This window comes from Cardiocondyla obscurior, linkage group LG01 (assembly GCF_019399895.1).
Source record: "Cardiocondyla obscurior isolate alpha-2009 linkage group LG01, Cobs3.1, whole genome shotgun sequence".
NCBI classification, from domain to species: Eukaryota; Metazoa; Arthropoda; class Insecta; order Hymenoptera; family Formicidae; genus Cardiocondyla; species Cardiocondyla obscurior.
In genome coordinates, this window is record NC_091864.1 from 2529904 (window position 1) to 2552979 (window position 23076).

Sequence of the window (23076 nt, forward strand, 5' to 3'; positions counted from 1 at the left end):
CGTTGCGAGGATCCGCCGTGTAAGATCGCGCGAAACCAAGCGGGCGTGCGAGCCAGCAAGCTAATCGTCTATTTTCTCAAAAATTTAATCTCTTTACCACCTTCGCGCCCCTGCTGGCGCTGGGTCCCTGTTGCAGACATGGGCGCGCTACTCAACCTGTTGCGCTCCAACCTTAAACGGCAACCGTTGAAGAAGGGATACCGTGCGTCCGCACCGACGATGACTACGCGGGCCAACATCGCCATGGCGAACCGACGTGCCAGCAACAGTAACATCGCGGCCGGCGACAACAGCTACGACGATAGCAGCGGGGGCGATAACAGCGGAAGCCGCGCCGCATCCGCTCGCGAGGTTGTATTTCCGGATTCGTTCGAGGTGCTACCGCGGCCGCACGACCTCAACGTCGTCTTCATGGCCGGCGTATCGCACGAGCAGCAGCGAAAGTTTCGCTGCCGCTTTTGTGGCAAGGGCTATCGCTGGAAGAGCACGATGCGTCGCCACGAGACGGTCGAGTGCGGCGGCAAGCCGCCGGCCTTTCAATGCCCGGAATGCCCGTACAAAGCGCGACAACGCGGAAATCTGACCGTGCATTTTAAGCGGCACCATCAAAAGATGGGCTACGACGAAGGCTCTTCAGCATCTTAAGCGTCCCCCGTGCCTTCCCTCATAAGGAACCTCCTCGGCATTGAACAAATGCGAGGCCCGCTAAGCTTTTCAGGCGATCTCGAGGGGCACTCGAGCTTTCGCGGCTTTTTTTCTTTAACCCTTTATGATTCCACGACAAACGGTACAACGCCGATTAAAGATGAACTAGTTGGATTCGCACGGTATATTTGATTGGAATGTTTTTGGACTCGACTTGAACATTGATTTAATTCGTGACATTGAGCTTTTGACTATAATTAATAATTATTAATGTTCTATAATTGATCGTGTACTTAAATACACATTTCTTCTGACATGATTTTAAAATTGGTTTAATCCATTTTTTTACGAATTACGGTTTTCATAAAATCAACTTTTGAAAGAATAACACGACTTCTAAAGTTAAAAAAAAAGCTTAAAAAAAACTTATTAATTTATTAATGTACGAAAATATTGCATTTGATGTAGTTTTGTGTTTTTTTTTTTATAATGTGATTTTTAAATATCATTTTAACATCAAAAGACCTGATATCGTCTCGCGTCAAGTAAATTCTTTTTTTTTTTTACTTTTTTATTAAGAAATTATTCTAACATTTAAAAATTTAACTCTTATCCATGTGATATTACTAAAATACAGAGGGTTAAAGTAAAACAGCTGCGTATATTAAATCCGATCCAATGTAAAAATGTTCGTTTTTTTTTTTTATATGATAGTATTTTTACTGATGGGAAAACTTGACAACATATACTATAAAATACTGACTTGTCTTATAGATCTGCTAATGTTTAAAGCTGCTACTATAAAATGAGAGATTTGAGACGCACACATATCAGTTTTTGAATATTCGCGCGAAAAAGGGCCGCGTGAAAACAATTCCGACAATTTTACGAAACTCGGACAAATACTTTTCGGATTAACAATATCACAAGAATTTTTTTTTTTTATTACACCTCAAACAAATGAAGAAATTAACGATTTTTAGTTTACCTCGCACTCGGCTTTTACGCCGATTCAAAATTTGCACATCTTGCGCTTACTGATACCCCGTAATCTCATTATCGTTTAACGCCGCGATTAGCGCGAAACGTGGCCGTCCGATCTTGAATCTTAACATTTTGTATCTTGTAAGATATATATGGGATAGCCGTACTCAGAAATGCGGCGAGATTACGGGCCAAAGCATTTCAATTTACTTGTAAGATACTGGGTTACTTAAGGAATTTAGGAGACTATTATTGATTTAATTTTACTGGCTGGGGATTGGTGATGAATTGTAGTTGATAGCTCGCGTAACTTTTCTGCTTTGATTTCTAAGCCCACGTGTTCACACGTTTTACCATGTACGGCGTAAATAATTTGTCATCTAGAATCTATCGCTACGTTAATAATATCGTCGCAGTTTTGCACAAGACTTATAGCGCGAGGACGAGAACGGTAATAACAAATATTCTCACCCGTTTATCGAAACGTTCGCGTAAGGACACGTGTAATGTACACCGAAGATGTGGCAGATGTGGCGATTTTCTGCGGCGACAGCGGCTAGGCGTACGTAATTCTACGTAACTCTAGGAAGAGGCAGGGATCGAAAGAACGGGGATAAATCAGTCTTCGGCAATCCGGCCGGCGCGGTAAATTCATACGTTACATGTGAAACTCGACGCGCACGACGCTAAAATCACGTTCGCTAGCTGCCGTCGCCATATCTTTCAGCGTACGTTCTTTTATTGGCAGGAATCGGGAATATAACGTAAGAGAATAATAATAATGAGAAGGGTTTTTCAATTTTTGTTTCAAAGACTAACACGTTTAATTAAAAAAGAAACAAAAATAGGTAAGAATATTTTTACTATCATTTTATCGCGCTGTATGACTATGCCACCAAAGAAATTTCACGATTAAAGCATTCCGAGATTTGTTTCTCAAAAATCGCAAGTACATTCCAACGACAATAGCAGATTAGGTCGGATCAGATAATTTTTTCATTTTTATATAAAAAAAAGTATAAAAAATATTTTTAACTCGAGAGTATTTTTATAAACTTAAAAGAAAAGAAATTATAGGAATCTAATTATAACATTTAAAACATTCCGCACGAAATGTGTAACATACGACGAGATTTAAAGAAGTATAATCACAAAAAAAAATTGACATAACAGTAGAAATATATGTAATGGGAAACAATCCGATATTATCATCAGTGAAACTTAGATTTTTAAGAATCTATCGATCAAATATAGCATGTCTCGCCAATATTTTTCCACTACAAGACATGTCGGCTCAAAGGTTATCAAAAAGAGAAACGATATGGTGCTTCATTTAATAATACCTCACAAAAAAAAAAAAAAAAAATGGTTCAAGGCTTTCGATTTGTTTCTTATACGACTATAATCCGTAATACATAATTCCATAGACATTTTCATTTTAAAAAAAAAAAAAAGGTAAAAAGTTTCCAAAGTGCCTTCAACAGAAAAGCGATAAATGGAGATGCAAGCTAAACTCGCGCGGTTTATTACTAGTGGTGTTTGTGAAACAATCTTCAGAAGATCGGTTACCTGAGAACATTTAGACGTTCTCACGATAGACAATACCTAATCATCTATTATTCCAAATAAATCGTCCGTGGCCGTGAATACGGATGTGAGAACGAAGGTTTTCCCGCTTCTTTTTTTTTTCGCACACGTATTTTACGTAGCAGAGAGACCACTATTGATTCGTTGAACATTGTTAACATTTTTATAATAGGATGGCATGTTGGCGATAGATTACAAAGATTCAGTTTTACCAAAATATCTCTATATAATATATTTATATACCGTAAAGAATAATTCAATAAACGCGACAGAAAGATTTATGTTACGTTTTCCGATAAAGTACAAAGATCAGCATTTTACAATCGCCTAGCGCGTGTATTGTATCTCAAGCCGTGTCCGGGGCTAAGCAGGCAAACGCGAATAAGCACGAATAAATAAATTTAGCTTTAACGAATGTAATATTTGCCAATATATTTACATGTATTTATATAATGAAATTATATTTATTCGCGTTATGCGTTTGTTTGTTTCGTCCAAACGTAGACAGCGTACGAAAGATTGGTAATACTGTCCACTTCGTAATTGGGGAATATGATTAACATATTGTGTAATGTTGACGATCACATTTGTACGCGTTTATGCGAATTAACGAGCGCAGCTTAAAAAAAGAAAAAAAAAAAAAAAACGATAAAAAAAGAAGGAAGAAAAAGAAAAAACGAGTCGATCGCGCGAAGGGTTGATCTTTCGATCGTAAGGATTGTTGTCTGTATACCTCTCGTTTAATGTATTTTCTATTTTCTATACGCAGCAGTGGCGAATTTCCGGTATTTACATTTAACTTCCACTACTACCACATTTTTAACTGCTATTTATAATATAGTATTTAATGTAATATAATCTACGCAACTTTTCAATTACGGATCGATAAGATCGACCTGTTTGCCGCGCCGCGTGGGATCATACTCATGGATTTATATGAATATCTCTTATCCATATTTTATACATGTTTATACACTTCTACACGTACATAAACACACACATATATACCATATAGGACACTTACTAAATTGCAATTTTTTTTATCTGCGGGTTCTTCGATATATCCTCCAAGTATAAGTTTCAATAATAATTCGAAATATTAATTTTTTTTTTTAATTACAGATGATTGAAAAAAAAAATTAGATCTGTGTGTGTGTTTTTTTTTTAAATACATTTTCTAAATTCAATAAATGATAAAATGCAATGTTGTCTTTAGATAAATTTAAATACGTTTTAATCCGAGGATGTCAAGTGATTCAAAACGCGACTGCACCGACGATCAAATTGCGTGGATGAGCGTTGGTTCAAGCGGGATTCTCGGATCTCTCTTGGATCGGAGAAACCGCAGATATTTAGAGGAATTGCAACGATTTTCGGGTGCATGTACGCAGACACATTGAGAGAAAGAGGAATGCTAAGAAAGAGAACGAGAGAAACGTCGAGAGTCGACGTGCGTCCGCCACGTGCCACGAGACGCACGTCAGTATTTTTGATATCAGTATTTACGAACGCGCTCGCGTCTCTACCTGCCTGCCTGCGAGATGATGCGGGGTGTACACCGTCGCACGTCTCAGCCCATAGCTTTTATACCATGATTCTCATCATGAATGCCGATACGATTCGGCGGAGTTTTGTCCGCCACCGCGGAGTCAATCGGCCGAGACCGGCCCTCGTTATTCCGAGACTCTTGTTACCGAATCCTTATCGCTTAATATTTAAGTACACTTTTTATACGTTTTCTCGCCAACTTTTCCGTCTCTCTTTTTAGTCCTCGTTTTTAGAGTTTTAAGCGTATCGAGCAAAAAGGGGCGACTTGAACCAATATCGTCGCGACACTTTCTTCCCCCTTCGTTGCATCTGGTATTTCTAATATTTAATTTTATATTTTTAATTTTTTTTTTTTTTTCCCTCTTCTCTTTACTTGGAACGTTTATTAAGTGGAAGAATGTCTATCATAATTGTATCTTTTATATTAATTCATACTATAACTATTATTAATATTATTAATAAAGAAATATTCTTTATTTCGGGTTATTTTTTAAAAATCGAGTTGTTTACTTTTTTTTTTCCACCCGAAACTCATCTCTGACTTTTTATTAGTGACAACGATTTTATGCTTTGTTCTTTAGTGATTTTCCCGATCATTGACAGCTTTGATTACATTGTTAGGAATAAACTAATTTTTTTTTTTCTGTTTTTTAAATTATTTCAGATCTTACCTCCAAAGTGTATTAAAAACTTTGAAAAACTTATGAAAAATATAACACGTTGATTATTAAAAACAATTTTTATTATAACACACCACTATGCAGAGAAATCTCGTTATCGTATTCAGCATTTTATATTGCTAAAGAAATAATTTTTCCTTTACAACAAACACATATCAATATATTTTATTCAACGTTAAAAATGTAAAAAAAATTAGCATCAAATAATATGTGCCTTTTCTCGCAATATCAAGCACCAAGTAAACTTAGATTTTACGCTTCTTTTATTAAGTCATTAATATTCATGAATTTTCAAACTATAGATTTGTCTCCATGCGTGACGTTTTTTTTTTCTCTTCAAGTGGCAATTAGCGTTCTAATTAATATCGATCTAACCAATGAATGTTTATGCTTTCAGCGATCTACCAGCAACACGCCAGCATCCAAATGTACCCGTGTGACACTTGCAACAGGCAGTACCGAAGAATCATCTCCCTAAAACGTCACAAAAGACTCGAGTGCGGCAAAGAGGCAAAATTCGGATGTATGATGTGTCATGCAAAGTTCAAGCACAAGCATAGTCTACTGAGACATTATAACGTTCACATGTTCTACAAGAACTCAATCGCGAACAACGAGAACTCCGCTTGACAGGCAATGCAGGAGAGGCTTATGAAAAAGCAATCGCGGCGAAATGACAGTAATTTGCGATCTGTTGAACAGTTTCGTGTTAAAAATATAGCAGAGATGTAAAATGAACGCATTAAATAATGAGTGTAAAAATTATTATTATATGTATTAAGGTAGAAAAATTATTTTTAGTCAACGTTCTTTTGTTGTAGAGTCTTTAAAATATTATGAAAAATACCAAAAAATAATACATAAAATGGTTCCTAAGAATGTTATTAGTGCCTGTTCTGTTAAATAGAGTGATACTGATTGATGAATGGTCAATTAATTATGTCTATTAACAGTATTTTGAATTAAAAACAATTTTCAAAGCGAGTTTCTGTTGCGTTTATCGCGCTTTGCTTGCAAGATAGTCTACAAAATATAGAATAACTGCAATTTTAAACGATGCCAAACTCGAAATACTGTTTAGGATTGTTTGAATTATCAGAAGTTATCACTCAAAATAAAATGTTTATCGTAGAATCTAATTTTAAGCTTGGCGAATATCGATTTCAGTTTCGATATAGCGTGAATAATAAAACATATATTTATGTTAATTGTGTCATTACTTTATCACAATAAAAGTTTCTAATTCTTTATATCCAATATCTGATTTTGTTTTATAAAAAACTTGTGAAACTTTTATTTTCATATATACTTCATATCATTTATTCATCAAAGTTTTATGTCGTATCGTCAACTTCGCGGATTAAAAGACAAGTAAGTTTTTTGAAATACTTTTAATGTAAATTAAAACATTCTTTTTTTTTTATAGATCGAACAGTAGTTCATCTGTTTTTGATTTTTTCAGGTAACCGGCTTGGTCATTGCAACAAGATGATTGTCACTTCGTATCAATGTGATCTGTACTTCAAATATCTCAAAACATCGGACTTGTCTTCCAATCGTCATCAAACGGCAAGGTGAAGAAGATCTAAAGCACATGCTGCAGCTGTGGTTTTTAATACAAGAAAATAAAAGTTTTTCGTTGTTAAATTATTAATAAATTTAAAAAACCTGTGCATTTTCAATGCAAATAATTTTTACAAAAATAAGTGAAGCAAATAAAAAAAAAAGTCAAATTTTATTTAAAATAGTTAAGAGAACTTTAAATGAAAAGCTTAAAAAAAAATAAACGTAAAAGTTAATCGTTACATTTTATTTATATAAATGTATAAATAAAAATTATGAAATGATTTTATCGTAGTTATTTAGGCAAAATTATGTTTAATTAATTTTTATTGCCAATTAAGAATTTATTATTATTTGGCAATTGAAAATAAATTGCGAAAAATTTTATTCGTATATTTATTTTATATGAATAACAAATCTTTGTAGACCTATTTTTTATACAAAATCCTATTTTGTGATTATTATCCCTTTCAAATTATTGAAATTTAGGCAATAATTATGATTAATTTAAGATTTATTTTCTATGTTTATTCTTTTTACGATTGTTTCATAAGATAGTTCATAAATTCCTACAATAACGAAATTTTTCTGAATTACGAAAATGTTTTTCCAAAATTAATACTTTATTTACGATTTTTTACCATTTGTTTTATATTTAATTAAGTATGTGTCTCACAAATTGCTTATTAATGACATTTCAGGACCTATTGAGGATGAGCACGAATCGCATGTTCGATTTCGACGGCACGTCGACGGAGCGTAATAGTGGAACGGTAGGATAGTGGAACTGATCTAAAGCTATGTTTTCTTCCATTTTCAGGTATGGCTAAGGAGAACAAGAGTATGATCAACCTATTTGGGGAGGAATCCACGAATCTGCCGATGCAGGAGAAAGTAATGCCGTTCGCCGAACTGAAAATACCGAAAGCTTGGAATTACGTGAACAAGCCGCTCGGCCGCTTCGGTTGCGCCAGATGCGGCCGTTCGTACAGGAGGAAGGACTCGCTGCAACGACATGAGCATTGGGAATGTGGCAAAGAGCCGCAGTTTAAATGTCCATATTGCCCTCAACGTTGCAAACGCAAAGCGCACTGGCAGCGTCACATACGCCGCCAACATCAGGATAAAGTGGATGTGAGGAATTATTTAAATTCCCACATGCCGAAAGTAGAGATAGATTGATCTCGTTACGATTCGATACTGGAGCGAAGGGTAACTTCTGTTAATATAAAATCGCGGCGGAAGAAATCCGAAAGCTATTCGGTCATCAAAGAACTTTAAATTAGCACGTGTGATAGTTATTAATTTTTTTTTTTTTTTTTTTTAATAATAGGCAATATATTACGAAGACATACATATAACGAGATTTTGATAGAACTATTGCTGAATATTTTACGATCACTTGTTCACGTATTTGAGAAGATTATGCGATACGGCAGGTAAAAAAAGTCTCACGAAAATTAATTCTGCGTGTAATAAAATAGTTCTATACGTAACAAACCCACCAATAAATATATAATATTAAAAATCTTCTGTTTCGACAAAGCATTTATCTCAAGTAATTTTGTGGAAATATTATTTAATCGGGTTTATCGGAATAATTAATTTTTTTTTTAATTATAGGACATTGTGAGATTCTCTATTTATACTGCATACATTTTTTGTAATTAACACATTATTAAAGTATTATTTTTTTTTCTTTTTCAAAAACATGAGTAATGTCGAAATTAACCGAACTAATTAACTGTCGTAAGGTAATAACATTTATATGTTAAAATATTTTATATTTATAAAATATGACGTTTACGATATATATTTATGCATATATGTATAATCCATATCTTTCTGTTATAAAGTATATAATATATGCATATATACATATACGTCACATAAATTGTGAGCATTAATTAATGTTATACCTTGAGTGTAACAATCGTGTGGGCATTTAAACAGTAAATTCCGTAAATTAAAGTGATATCAAACGTCGTCTAATATTTTATTATTCAAGTTAAATTTATTAGAACATAAAGAAGTAAAAATAATATATCAAATTTTTCTCATTATTTTTTTTTTTCTTTGCATAACTTACTAATGATGAAGCCTTACATGCATATTCTTATAAGAAATTACGATTAAAACAAGCTCTGTTAAGAAGTTTCATTAGGTATAACTTTGCGTTTGAAAATATTTAATTGATTAAATTAATTAATTGATTGATAATGATTTGCCAATATTTAATAAGTGTGTGTGTGTTTCATATTTTTTTTTCTTCTTTAATTGAAAAGACTCGTTTGATAATTTAATTAATAGAGTGATAAATTTATCTATAATTATTTAGAGTTTTTTTGCTCTTGTAAAGCAAAGTGCCTTCGACATAATGTAATTGTTACTAAAATACTAAATAATAAGTGCCACTTAAAACAGAGATTCCCTTTGCGCCAATGAGAAAAAAGTTTATATTTCTTTTGACAATGAAGAAGAGATGAACGAAACAGAAAAATAATGAAAATAAAAAGAAAAATAAAATTAGTTTTTAATTGCTAGTTCGTAAGTGACGTAACCAATATTTTTGTACATTAATCTAAGGCACGTAATGAGTGAACTTGTTAAGACTGATGACGTTACGCAGCAGGCGTAAATTTTGCTTATTATTAACTCAATTATCGATAATGTATGACTTCGAATGAAAAGTAACACCGTATTCGACATTTTCTGTCCGCTACGTTTGAAGAAAATAAATTTACTTTAACGTCATATCAAACTATCCCTACGATCCGTCTTTATGAGCTAGGAATTATGTTATTGATAAAATTGTCCTGTAGTAATTTTCAATCAATACGCAATTGTGATATAAAATGCATTCTTGATCATCCAATTTTATCTTTGCAGCTCTAAATAATAATATGCTAGTAACTTTTACCCATACATTTTTTTTTTTAATACCAATGAAATAATTGAAATACGATCATTGATTATTTTACATCAGCGATTGAATCGAGAGCTACAACATGGCACTCGTAAAAAAAAAGGAAAAAAAAAGAATTACGATTAAATAAATTAAAATTCGAGGAAATTAAATGAAAGCATGAAGAAACTGAATAAATCCAAAATTACTGTAGTCATTATGTTACGAGCATTTTTCCTTTGTAAATAATCGATCTTATTGCATATCTTCGGTTGATTCAAAGCGTCGTTAGTGAGAGCTATTTAAACAGCTGAGTATATTTGCTATTGACATTTCTTATTTCTTTCTCCTGCCTTCTCCACCTGTGCGATATATCAGGGGAGTAGCATGTGCACTAACTTTTCTCGAGTCTTGTACATAGAAATGCCACTTACGTATCGAACTTTCATCGCTTGCGCATCGAAAGAAACATTCACCGTTCGACTAACACGAGTCCTGAACTTAACATTATAAGCTAACGATTTATTTAAAACAATCCGTTGGTCTCGGTTCTGTGAATGTTACTTTCCTAACATGCAGTTGCCGCTCCTTTCTCGTATGCGAAGCTCATAACTAGCTGCTTGGGGCTCGAACGTAGGGACACGAAGGACACGCATTACTTTTTTATTTCTCTCTCTCTCTATTTCTGGCAAGTGATCGACGTCGATCGTTGCATCGACGGATCTACGATCGAGAATGGCGCCTCGAGGCTTGCAAGGATCCAACAATCCTCGAGCCTGGCTCCTTTTCGAAGTGGCTTTCTTTCTAGGACACGCCGAGGAGATGCTCTTCTGAACTGTTTTTTTAAGTGCGAACGAGAATTCGCGGACACGAAAGAGAACGAGGGAGAGAGAGGAAGAGAGACGAGCACGAAGCGTGCTCTACGTCGAAGAGGCACGTCGAGGTATCGAGTCAATGAGCCGTCAACACGCATCTCTAAAGCCAATGCCCTATCCCTTAGCCGCTAAGCTTTAATTCTTAAGTCGAAAGAAAAAAAAAAATATATATATATATTCGGGGGAACGACGGTCGGATGCTGTCGGCCGCGTTTCCCGCTCGAGCGCAATTGTCAACGCAATAAAGATTTCGCCTCAATCGATCGCGCGTTTATGCGGGACACATACTAATAAAGCCGGGGATCTTGTGTTCCAGCCGAGGACCTGAGCATCACCGGCCTCAAATGGGCGGCAGCCTGGCAAAGATGGAGCGTGCCGTCGATTATGTGGCGATCCGGAGCAGGCTTGGGCAAGGGCCTGGGCTCCGGCATGTCTAACCCGGAGGGTTTCAACTGCCCGGCCTGCGGCAGAGTCTACAAGCTGAAAAGTAGCCTGAGGAACCATCAAAAATGGGAGTGCGGTAAGGAACCTCAGTTTCAATGTCCCCATTGCGTCTACAAGGCAAAGCAGAAGATGCATATCGCGCGGCATATGGAGCGAATGCACAAGGAGAAGATCTACAAGCAAGAACTTGTGTAAAGTGACGAGAGGAGGGTGGGACGTCCAGTGCTCGTCGTCGACGTTGTCTGCGAAACGGGCGCGCGATCGTGCACGGGAGAGACCGCGCAAGATGAAGAGGAAGAACGGAAGAGGATGATTACGCGACGAAGAGGAGACACGTCTCTCCTGCGCACGACCGACGTCCGGTCTGCACGACCTCGAGCAGAGCAAAATGGGGAGATTGAGAAGATGAAACACGGCAAGGATTCCGAGATTGGTGTACAATGACGTTGAAACGTTGAGAACAATAATTGATTAAAGCTATCGACGGTGAGCGTCGAGACTTCTGCTTCTCGGGAGAGGGGAGACCGCCCGTCCCCTCATCTCGATCTTGGATTCATATTTTTTTTATCCTTTTTTTAAGGTTTATTATTATGTGAATCAATTGATTGATTGATTGATTAATTAATTAATTAATTATTATTTTTACGTAACGAGATATAGGCCGCGTGTAAACAAGAGAACGAGTCGATTTCCTATCCGGGGCGCGCTTTGTTACGGCCTAGGTGCTTCACTATCAAGCTCGTTGGTTTGTACTCGACGGATCGCTCGCTTTTATTTTTCTTTTTCCTACGGTTCAAACTAAGATATTGATGCGTGGAACCACGAGAGCATAACGCGAACGATCGAACATTCTTTAAGTGCATTCACTCTAAACGACATCCGGTAGCGAAGCGATCTCGTGACAAACGCGGGCTCAAAGCGCGATCGTTAGAATGAACTTTTCTTCTGCATATATATATTTTTTTTTTTTTCCTTTAATCTAGGCCCGCCCCGGGTCGGACTGAGACCGTCCGGTAAACCGGAGCTCTTCCATAGCAACCATTCTGGTCACACTGGTTCCATATTTTTAAACGGGCGCAGCCGTGCGCGTGTGGCTCACTGGGGACATTAAAAAATGAGAGAAAGAAAGAGAGAGAGAGAGAGAGTTAAAGAGATGCGAGAGTGGGTGAGAGAAAGCAAATATTCCGAAGAGATCGGATACGCGGCCACGTCAGTCAACCATCGACCCAATTAACGATATTCGTGCGATATATTGATAACGTATGACTGCAAGCCACAGAGTCACTTCAGTATCAATGTCGCTTAGAAGGCAGCTCTGAATTCTCGCAGACTGAACTTCGTAAGCGAGCCAGAACTTCACCTCTTTCAGACCGTACTAGCGGCTGTGCTGTAAAATTTATGTTGCATCGTAACGGAGGGCGGAGCGGGATGAAAAATTGAAAAAATTTATCGCTTAATCATATTGCCTGGTGCCTCGATTTATTCCGCAATCCGTTACTTTTTAAAAGTGTCAGTTTTTCATTTTAATTTAAAAAAGAAAAAAAAAAGGAAAAATATTTAGAGAAAATATCTGAAAAGATATATATTAAAGTTTGTCTCTATTTAAAAATTTATAATTATTTATGAAACTTGCAGGCAGGTGTGTTTAGAAAATTTTATTAAATTTATTGGGATATTTAGAGTAAAAACTTACGTTTATTATTAAGAGAAACGTACGGTAAAATTTATTACAAAATTAACGGCGAAATTATTTTTTGAGATATAGTATTTATATAAAATATTTATTGCGGAAAGATATGTATTTCTAAGTGTTGTTTTAAAAAATAATCGCGAAACTATAATTAATAATTTATTCATTCGATTTTTCTTGGATTAATTTCGTTATGTTTCGAAAGGGAAAAAAAAAAGGGGGGGGTGGAAATATTTTCGCGACGAAATTATATTATTAAAATTCTGATTTAAATTACTTAATATATATTATAAATTAAGTCAATATATTTTAGTATTAACGTTTACGTTAGTCAATCGTACTCCTAATTTTAGATCTATAAAAAGATTTTTAAAACTGTCGGAGATAAAAAAAAAAAGAAAATAACGAAGAAAAAGGAAAAATTAACACCGCGCTGTACAGACGGCCTGAAAGTGGGTGAAGTAATTTCTACAGTCTTGTTCGGACAAGACAGCCATTTACACTATTTCTCGCAGCGATGTAACTACAAGCAAACACAGTATTAGACACGGATTTCGCGCGGATTATACCCCGCTAATTTCGTTATGCTTCCCACATACATACTCGCGAACACACCGCATGCTAATAAGGAGAGATAGAGAGACAGATTGAGAGAGAATTATCTCCATATACGTATCGACACGTATATGCCAACACGCAAATTCACGCGTGCCACACGCATCCGAGCATACACATGTATACATTTATGCATACACACGTACACATATGTATTTATATACATACATATAGATATATTGTATTGCCCACATTACCGCGAGGTATTCCTACAGCATTGTGATCGCCAGACTGCCAGATACACAAACGTAGATTCCTATATGATGCATTTAAGAGTATATATATTTATATTATGTAAAGCGCGTATGATTAACTCCTTTTAATTAAGCGTCCTCGTTAAGGCCCTCCCTCGCGTATTCCTTTATCACACACACAGACATACACCGAGTCTTTATTTTCTCCTCTATCACAATTTCGATCGCGCGTGATTGGGTCGATGGGCATGACGTAGCAGTCGTGTACCGAGTACGGTATCGTGATTTTTTTTTTTTTTTTTTTTACAGCACTTAAAGTTCCAATTGACCGAGCATCCCAGTAAGTAATTATTCAGTTTCACTTCCGACCGAAGTGTCGAATACTTATTTCTTAACATTCACAATTTTCCTCCTCATTAATTTAGTGATATTTTAATTAAGGTTTGACTTTCGCAGAAAAATTCATATTCGACTGTTTAATCGAAATTAGACAAATTGAACATTGTTCTTTATAAATACGTCAATTCATATTACGAACTAAACCACAAAGTCTACCTAATTAATTTCAATGTATAAGTCAGTACTTGAAATCGTACGTTATCGTTTGATTGCGCTTTACTTGAATAATAACGGGATTTCGTGAAAGTGGTGAGAAAAAAAAATCTTAGCGTTTAACATACTGTGAAGATTGCGGGTTTTTCTTCCCGTGATAACCTGCAATATAGTGTAATGCAATATAATCAAACGATGGGATGCTCGAAGGGAAAGGAGTAGTATCCGTGCTCGGATGTTATCTGGCACCTAGGTCCCGTATTCCTACGCCACGCCAAATGCGCGCGTCACGGCCGCCCGACTTTCCATACTGTAGACAATATTTATGAGACAAGCTAAACTATACTACTACCTATTATTATTACTATTGCTACTATTACTCGTAACTCATGTATACAGTTAAGTATGCGCGACGGCTGAACGCGAGCGAAGCGATAGATTTAGTTTTCCTTTTCTTATTGGGTGTGCGAGCGATCGCGCGCTCCTCAGCGGGCGGTGCTCGCGATCGATCTTATAAGAATCGTGACGAAGTCTCGATCCAGTCAAAGCGGCGGAATTTTTTATCTCCCCAGGAGGGAGCCCCTCACAAAATTTCCCGGATTACGAACGAGAGCGCGAGAATAATCTTCGCACAACCGAAGTGACTGTAACGCGTATTATCTGTACGATGATTGGTAATATTTCGTAGATGAACGCAGTACTTAGAGTACACTGAGACATATTTGTGTAATTTACGGAACAATATGTTTTAAATTAATCAAATTGTGATCTATCGAATCGTGCGAGCCATTACAAAAAGTTTAAGCTACGGTGGAGAATTTTTTTTTTTCTTTAATACATTTTTGTCTTATTATACGGATTAAAAATTGTTTTTTTTTTTTTTAATATGTACAGGTAATATGAGTTACAGTTCTTGCACTCTCTACTTCAAACGGAGGAATCCTTATAGACAATAATATGCATCCAGGAAATGCATCAATTAAATTTTTGACAAAGTTTTTTAATTAATTTTTGAATATTAATTATGAAACAAAAAAAATTTTATTTGAAAGTAATATATATATAAATTATTAAGTGTGTAAAATTTACAACTTAAAAATTTTGTTTTATAAAAGATTTCACGAATGAAATATTTTCATATTTTAAAAACGTATACAACGCGAACACGCGTTGCTGGTAACTACATTAATTTAAACAAAAAAAATTATTTAATTTCTAAATTTGATTCAATCGCAATTGAATTGATTGATTGATGAATCAACAAAAAACATTTTAAATTACACATGTTATTGAAAATATGTAATTCTTATACTTTTTTTATGACGAAAAGTTGAACGGTTTGCAATTTTCGATTTTCTTTTCTCGATATTTGGTGGACAAAACATATGAAATAACTATTATCGAACGAAGCTACATAACAGCGAAAAAACTTTGACTTGACTTCCTGGAGAGTATCAGCTCCATAGCTTGGAGCTAGATTGTAGGCCAGAAGGACTCGTCTTCCGTCCAAGTGCAATAACTATTAATAATCTATCCTTTCGGTCCCGTGCTAAAAAATCGACGCATATCGCGTGGATTTTTTTTTCTTTTTTTTCTACAAATCACTGGCGGTAGAGTATTTCGCTTCCAAGACTTCGTCCGGTCGATCGATAGTAGCCGCACGCTGATGCGTATCGTATAGTAAGCGAACAAAAGATTAAGGCATCAGAAAAGAAAAATAGAAAGAGAGAAAGAGAAATGAAAGAGAAAGATCTCGGTGAGAGAAAGAAATATGTTGCGAGAGCGAAACGAGCTAATGAGGGAAGTAAGACGGAGATCTGAGGCCGAAAATCGAAAATGAATGGACGCAAAGTGCATTATGCGGGAACAGGAAAGGGTATAACGTTTATGGTGACGACAATGAGAAGAGAAGAAAGATACGTGATCGACAATGATGATGACGTTACGTAGCAGTAAATGGTAAAGAGAGCGGCGACATGGTAGACGATAAAGCTAATCGATAAATATGATTATGGATCGATGATACATAGTTATTGAATGATAATTGATAATACTACTGCCTCACGAGGCCTTGATGAATGGCGGCGGTCGAGAGAAATGCGATTAAGCAGTGGATGGAACAGGCTATAAAAGCGATACAGCGCTCGAGACAGTATATCTCGTGAGAGTAACGCCAATGGACCGCCGTCATCGACGGAGATTATTAGATTATTAGGAATTTAAGAGTACTATTAAGTAGGTCCTAGCTCTTAACGACTCTTTTTTCTATGTTTTTTCTAAGAGGAAAGAAAGGGAACGCGCGAGTATGGGCGTTTTTCTTTTCCCGCGAGAATTTGCGGTCGCGCCGATTCGAAGAGATGTGTAAACAATGTACAGAGAGAAGATAGATCGAAGGCAAGAATAAGGGTTGAAACCGAAAGGAATAATCGTATGGATAACAACGAAAGTGATAAAATTATAGTGATAAAATTGGAGAAAATAATTATGGATTTTATTCAGTAAAAAAAAAAAAATATATAAGAAATAAAAAGGGAGAAATAATTGAGGAATAAGAAACTTGCAGACAGGGTTACAGTTATTAAAAAAAATTTCTTTTCATTAATTGCTTAATTGAAAAAATTTCTGTTAAATGACACAATTAAATTCGCGGATTTTTAGAAAAGTCGCGAATCGTACATCGAAATTTTATTTTCATAGGAGACCTCGTGTGCCTTAATATTACGACTACACTTTACGGCAACGTACTGACACTTCTAACGAAGGAACCTTTATCTAACTCCGGATTGTTAATGTGTATTTTTAAAATACATATACGCAAATTAGAAACTTTCACGTTAAAGACTCGTTACATATTCTCCCTTGCTAATTAAATTTAACTTTTTTTTTTAAAGTGAATATTATTATTACGCATTAATGAATAGAATAAGAAGGGAACATTAAAATAGAGAATGTAATGGATTGATTGAGCTACGGATATTCTTCCTTCGTTGTATTCTTTCAACATATTCGACTCGTTTTCTCTTCGTTCGATACGTCCGCATTTACGGCGGCTTGCACACTCTCGCTTAGCTCTGTTTAAAATTACAGCCAAAAGGGGAAAAAAAAAGGAAAAAAAAAAAAGAAAAAAAGAAAAAAAAACAACAAAAGTTGAAGAATATAAAGAGAAGCGACGAGCAACGATGACGACGATGTGATGAAAGAAGAGGCGTAAAGACGGCGCGACCGTGTCGTGCTAATGATATTTGTAATTCACTATACATGTGCCTTTGAAACAATTCAAAATGCGTGAAACACACAAAAGGAAAAAGGGAAGAGCACTGAGAAACGGAAAGCGAAAGATGATTAGGGATATTGCGAGATGTGGATGAAAAGGACACGGAACTTTATAATCGTCCGAGTGATTTGCCTTTCGCGAAATCCGCGACCACGATAATAACGAAGACGACGCGGAGCGTCTATGTGAAATCACTCGGCTGGCTGTCACGATTATAGATTGCAACGAGTCACACAGATAGGGATATGTCAAAAAGTAATAGATAATAAAACGGGTGGAAAAAAAAAAAAAGAAGAAGAAAAGAGCAAAATGACTCGAGAAGAAACGACACCGACCTACGAAAACTGTCGCGTGAAACGCGTAGATTCGCGTGTCCCGCCGCGTCGATGATACGAGAAACATTGAAAAAAGAAAAGAAAAAAAGAAAAAGAAAAAAAAAAGAAAAAAAAAAAAGAAAAATAACGAAGAGAAAAAAAATTGAGACCATGCGAGAGAGAACGAGCGTAATGGTGGGTAAAAGAAAAAATTTCGTAGATTTGAAATATAAGTAAGCGAAAATATTATATGTATACATATATAGATATATATACACAAGAGTATGTAGGTGAAGCGTCTTTAAGCTTTTTATAAATCGGTCTTTGTGTTATTTACACAGCTTTTAATCAGGTCTAACTCGAGTCTTGCGCGTAATAATTGGGCTTTGTATTAATCTCTTTCTAATTAGGTTTTCTTTTTTATATATTGCGATTTACGGCGATCGTAGCCGCGGCGACGCGCCATGCGAGGAGGGAAGGGGGAAAAAAAATCCCCCCCCTTGCGTTTAGATACGTATGTAATTTTTTTTGTTTTTCTTTTTGGTGTCGGTTTGGGAGATTGGGAAAACTCTAACCGAAACGAAGAAACATTTGCGAAAGAAAAGTCGATTACGTTGTCGTGATTAAAAGCTCGAGAGAAAGTGAGGTGAAAACGCAGCCACAAGCTATTTCACTTTGACATATCTTTTTCTGCCCTCGGAAATACGTCGTTAATTGTGGTCTTGACGGGATTGAAAAAGAAATTACGATTTTGAATTATTATCGCTTCTTGAGAAAAAGAAAGTTTGTTACATATTTGCAAACTAGAACAATCTGTATTATTCTCTATCTTGAAGTTGAAATTCCATTACATTATATGCCTATCGCTCGGTTTTAAGCAACAGAATTTGTATTAGTTGTTTCGGATTCATTCCGGCATGGCTCGATTTTGCTTACAATTAAAATTACGCTATACGACCACAAAAATTTTTACGTTATTTATGACGATTTATGAGATGCGCTACGTGTGATATTTAGATGCTAAATTATTTTTCAGGTCGGTCGTCAACACAGAAACTCGCGAGTTTAGGATAAAAATATTATACGATTTGGTATTGTATAGATAACGAAAGATTTATTTTTTTTTCTGGTATTAAACGCGGCGCGTTTATCGTTAAAAATTTATTTAACATTACGTTTATCAAAAGTTACGTAGAATATTATAAGAATATTATCTTTAGGACGTAAGAATTCCCGGTTTAATAGTGCCTGTGGCAGACGATCGGCCGCCCTTTTTTTGTGCTTTGCACTTTTTGAGAGAGAGAGAGAGAAAGAGAAAAAATTTTCTTTGGAATGAAAAATGAGGGAAAAGTGAGGGTGAAGCGAAGGAGAGAAAAAAAAAAGAGATTTATATACGTGATGAAGTATAATACGCGAGTGTTACACGCATGCCATCCAGGTATTTAGAAAGTACAGTGCTTTATTTTTTTGAAAAAGAAAGAGATAGAGAAGTATATTATTCTATTTGCGTGCGGGAAAGAGAAAATTTATAAGCGTCACGCATTCACGTTTCTCAAAATACGCGAACAGATGCTGGTTTATATCACGAAATTGTATTATAAAATTTGACCCCGTTCGATATTATTACCGGAAAGTATTGGAAAGATTGCGAGAGGTGGAAGAAATCTTTCAATCGGTTTGTCGATCTGGGGGTTAATAAGAACAATACGTTTTGATTATTTCGATAAAAACGATCAGCTTCATTATACCTTTAGCCGTATTTTCGGGAGGGTTGTTACTTCAATTTGAGGGCGAGAATGAATGACACTGGATAAATGAGAGAGATATAGAAAGAGATATAAAAAAAAAAGAAAAGAAAGCAAAAGAAGAAATAGCGAACACGATAATTCTATTCTATTCTAAAAGTCTATATATGATAGATATATATATATATATATACATATATATATACATAATATATATATCGGAAAAATGCAGATGTATTTATTAAGAGCTTTTGCGTTGGCAGAGGAAAGAATGTAAAGTGAGCCAGTTAGTTTCCAGACGATGAAAAATGATTCATTGATTTATCCAACGATTAAAGCTAAGCTTTCAAGTACAACGTTTAACGAATAGGAAACACGAATTTTATACCGTTAGTGCAAACAATATAATTGCTAAACAGCCTTGCTGTTGTGTTAGGTGAATAACGGTGACGTTGAATTTGCATCGATTTGGGAACTACATGGCTCGAATGGCGTGCAAAATTATCGGCGGAAAAGTTGAACAAGCGAATTTCGTGGCCTTGCGATCGAGAATCGGCGTTCTTCGGCGATCGGGTTCGGCGTTTAGATTTTAAGGCGTTACGTAGGCGTAAAAAAAAATTTTATTTAAGAAAATTGATAGATATGTCTAAAAATTTGCGTGGGCGCGCAATGCTCGAGAGTGAGTCTGCAATGATACGTTTGCTATTTTCGAGACGACGATATTGGTAGGTCTCTTTCGTTGAAAAAAAAAAAAAAAAAAAGAAAAAAAGGAGCTTTCGTTTTTATTATGTTTTTTTTTTTTTTTTGCAATTTATTAATTATATCTATATTGTCAGCCGCTGGTGGAATATCCCGCGCGCAGAAGGACGCTCGAAATCGCGATTTCGAAGACCGGGTGGAAGTCTGTCAGGTGTGCAACTCGCTGCTGCGATTTTACTCAATCTAGTCGAAATTGTTGAATCAATGTTGGCGCGGCAAGATGGACTGTAAACGATTTTGGGAATCACTTTCGTCATTAATTGAGCGCATTAATATGTCGTAGAAATATGCACGTCCATATTGTCTTTGGATCAACTAATTGGTGTGTTAGAGACACAATTAAAAAAAAAAAAAAAAAGAAAACAAAAAGATCTATCCGGTCTTCGCGGGGAGCACGAATGTTAAATAAAATCGTTACATGATATTTTAATAAACTTTTTCGGCTATTATTGGCGACATCGTTTTCGCAAGGCAACCAATTCGCTATAACAAACATACTATTGTTAAGAAGAGAATAACATGCTGCAATTAGATCGTTAATCAATCCGATGGTGTGTTACATCTATGTAAGAAAAGAGAAAGATAGAGAGAGAAAGGAAGAAAGAGAGTGCGTGTGTGTGTGTCGTATGAATGAGAGGGAAACATGCAAGAGTGCACAATGATGGAAAGTGAATGACGTGAGAAGTAATTGTGACTGTAGTTCAATCACCTGTGGCAGTATCCCTTTAAGCGAGAACGCGATAAAAGAAAAGGGAGAAGCAATCGCGGGAAAATAAGCGAATAGCTGTAGGAAATTGCAAAGCAGAAGCGAATAGCACGTACGAGGAAGAGACGCGAAAGTCGAGACAAGTAGGTTTTGAACCGAGAGAGCCTTGTGTTAAGTGCCTTCAAAAGTACGACTTAGATTTTAGGCTATTGTAGAACAAACGAAACAAAAGAGGCGCTGGGCGCATCCAGCTGTGAACGAATTTTTACGGTATTATTCAGCCGGGTGTCGCCAATTTGTGTGTTAAATGTCTGTGCGACAAAGCTACTCTACTCGGCGATAAATTTCAAAAAGATAAGGTACATCATTAGATGAAAAGAGATCACATTTTTCCTTAAACAAACATAATTATTGAACCTGTTTTTTTCTGCTTAATTTTTTTTTTTAATTTTTTTTTAATATAAAACAGTAGAAAGGCCTAAGATTTCACGCTGAAAACAATGCTTTTTGTAAAAGGTAAAGTAAAAGATGAAAATTTTTACGACGAGTAGCTCTATCGGGCAGAAATTTACGGCGACGATCCGCGTACATCTCGAGACCAGTGATATTTTTTTAGAAATTATTTATTTATGCTGAAGGAAGCGAAATTTAATCTCGATCACTCGCCTTTATACTGCCAATATATTCACTAGGACGTACTTCGTTCGGTCCATTTTACACGATCAACCATGCACCCTCCCCCAAACCCCGCGTGAACATTTTTCTTCCCCGACTTCTGCGACAACCGCGATATGTGTGCGTGATTCTTAACACATTTTAATTTACGTGTTGCAATTCCGTATTTATTTCCTACGATTCCTTTGCATTTCGACACCTTTTTTTTTTTTTTCTTTTTCGTTCGTCTTGAATTAACAGTACAATTATCTGTAATAATAATAGCGAAGACTAAATCGCGTCACGAGCGCGCGATTTGAAAACCGAGTGCGGAACGTCACTTCGATCCTACGTCCGAAGCTTCGTCTCATTATCGCTCCGATTGAAAGCAGTCGTTTCAATACTCACGCTATACATACCTATATCGATTTATTTTATATACATACTACGTACGAGAATCATCCGCAGATACCGCAAACGTTTTTACTTTTTAAGGGGACCCTCGATGGACGTTCGGCACTCGAATTTAAGTACGATACTCTTTAGTACAAGCACAGTACTCGACTGTACAGAAATAGATAGAATGTGAGAGCGAAAAGGTAGTGAGTGAGAGAAAGGTAGAGCGAATGAAGAAGAGCGAGCGTGAGTGAAACAGAGCGAATGAAAGAGGAGCACGTAAAAGTAAAAACGCATTTTACAACTTCCGCTCAGCGCCTCAAAACGCAAAAAAAAAAAAAAAAAAAAAAAAAATACATACTACTTGTAATCGTAATCTTCTTTGTCGCCATGTATTTGCCAACGAACGAATGATTTATCAATTATTACTTTTTTTTTTTTTCCTTTTGCCTTCATTTTATATTAATATTATTTAGAGAGCAACAATTATTAACGACTACGCTACGATAACGATAAACTTTCTAGATACATTTTTGCTTGTTCTCTTGCGACAAACTCACAGCGACATACCGAGACATTTACACACGTATTGCGTGCACATCGCGTGCATCCACGATATACAATGCAAGATATATGAAACATCTGTAAATACATATACGAAGATCACCCTTTTGCGGTAAGATAACGTGATTTAGCGGAGTGCGAACTTGATCGTCGCGTCGCCGTTTATTGGCGTTCGTTTATAAGAAGAGTCGCTTACTTAAGGAACTCACAGGGAACGCTGGGTCGGTCTCGAACTCGCGTTGGAGCTCACACTTTTCTCGTTTGCATTGAATTGTATAGAAATCGAAAGAAATCTGTATCGCGAGAACAGACTCACGAGATTAATCCCGCGTTGATCGCGACGGGCCGAACGTTCGAATACCTGTTCTTTCTATTAGCACTT

The 23076-nt window shown here is 36.1% G+C and overlaps 1 protein-coding gene across 10 annotated transcripts in view; it reads left to right on the forward strand.

Moving 5' to 3' along the window:
• Window positions 1–23076, forward strand: part of LOC139105269 (longitudinals lacking protein, isoforms H/M/V) — a 175982-nt gene that overhangs the window by 119704 nt on the left and 33202 nt on the right. Inside the window, exon 7 of one of the 10 annotated variants that reach the window (XM_070661968.1) lies at window positions 137–5240. The exons of 8 other annotated variants lie outside the window; for them this stretch is intronic. In XM_070661968.1, the coding sequence (XP_070518069.1) occupies window positions 137–645 (509 nt within the window). In that variant the 3' untranslated portion in view covers window positions 646–5240. Of the gene's footprint in view, window positions 1–136; window positions 5241–7827; window positions 11103–23076 lie in introns of those variants that run through there. One more of the 10 variants, XM_070662747.1, reaches the window with a different exon arrangement.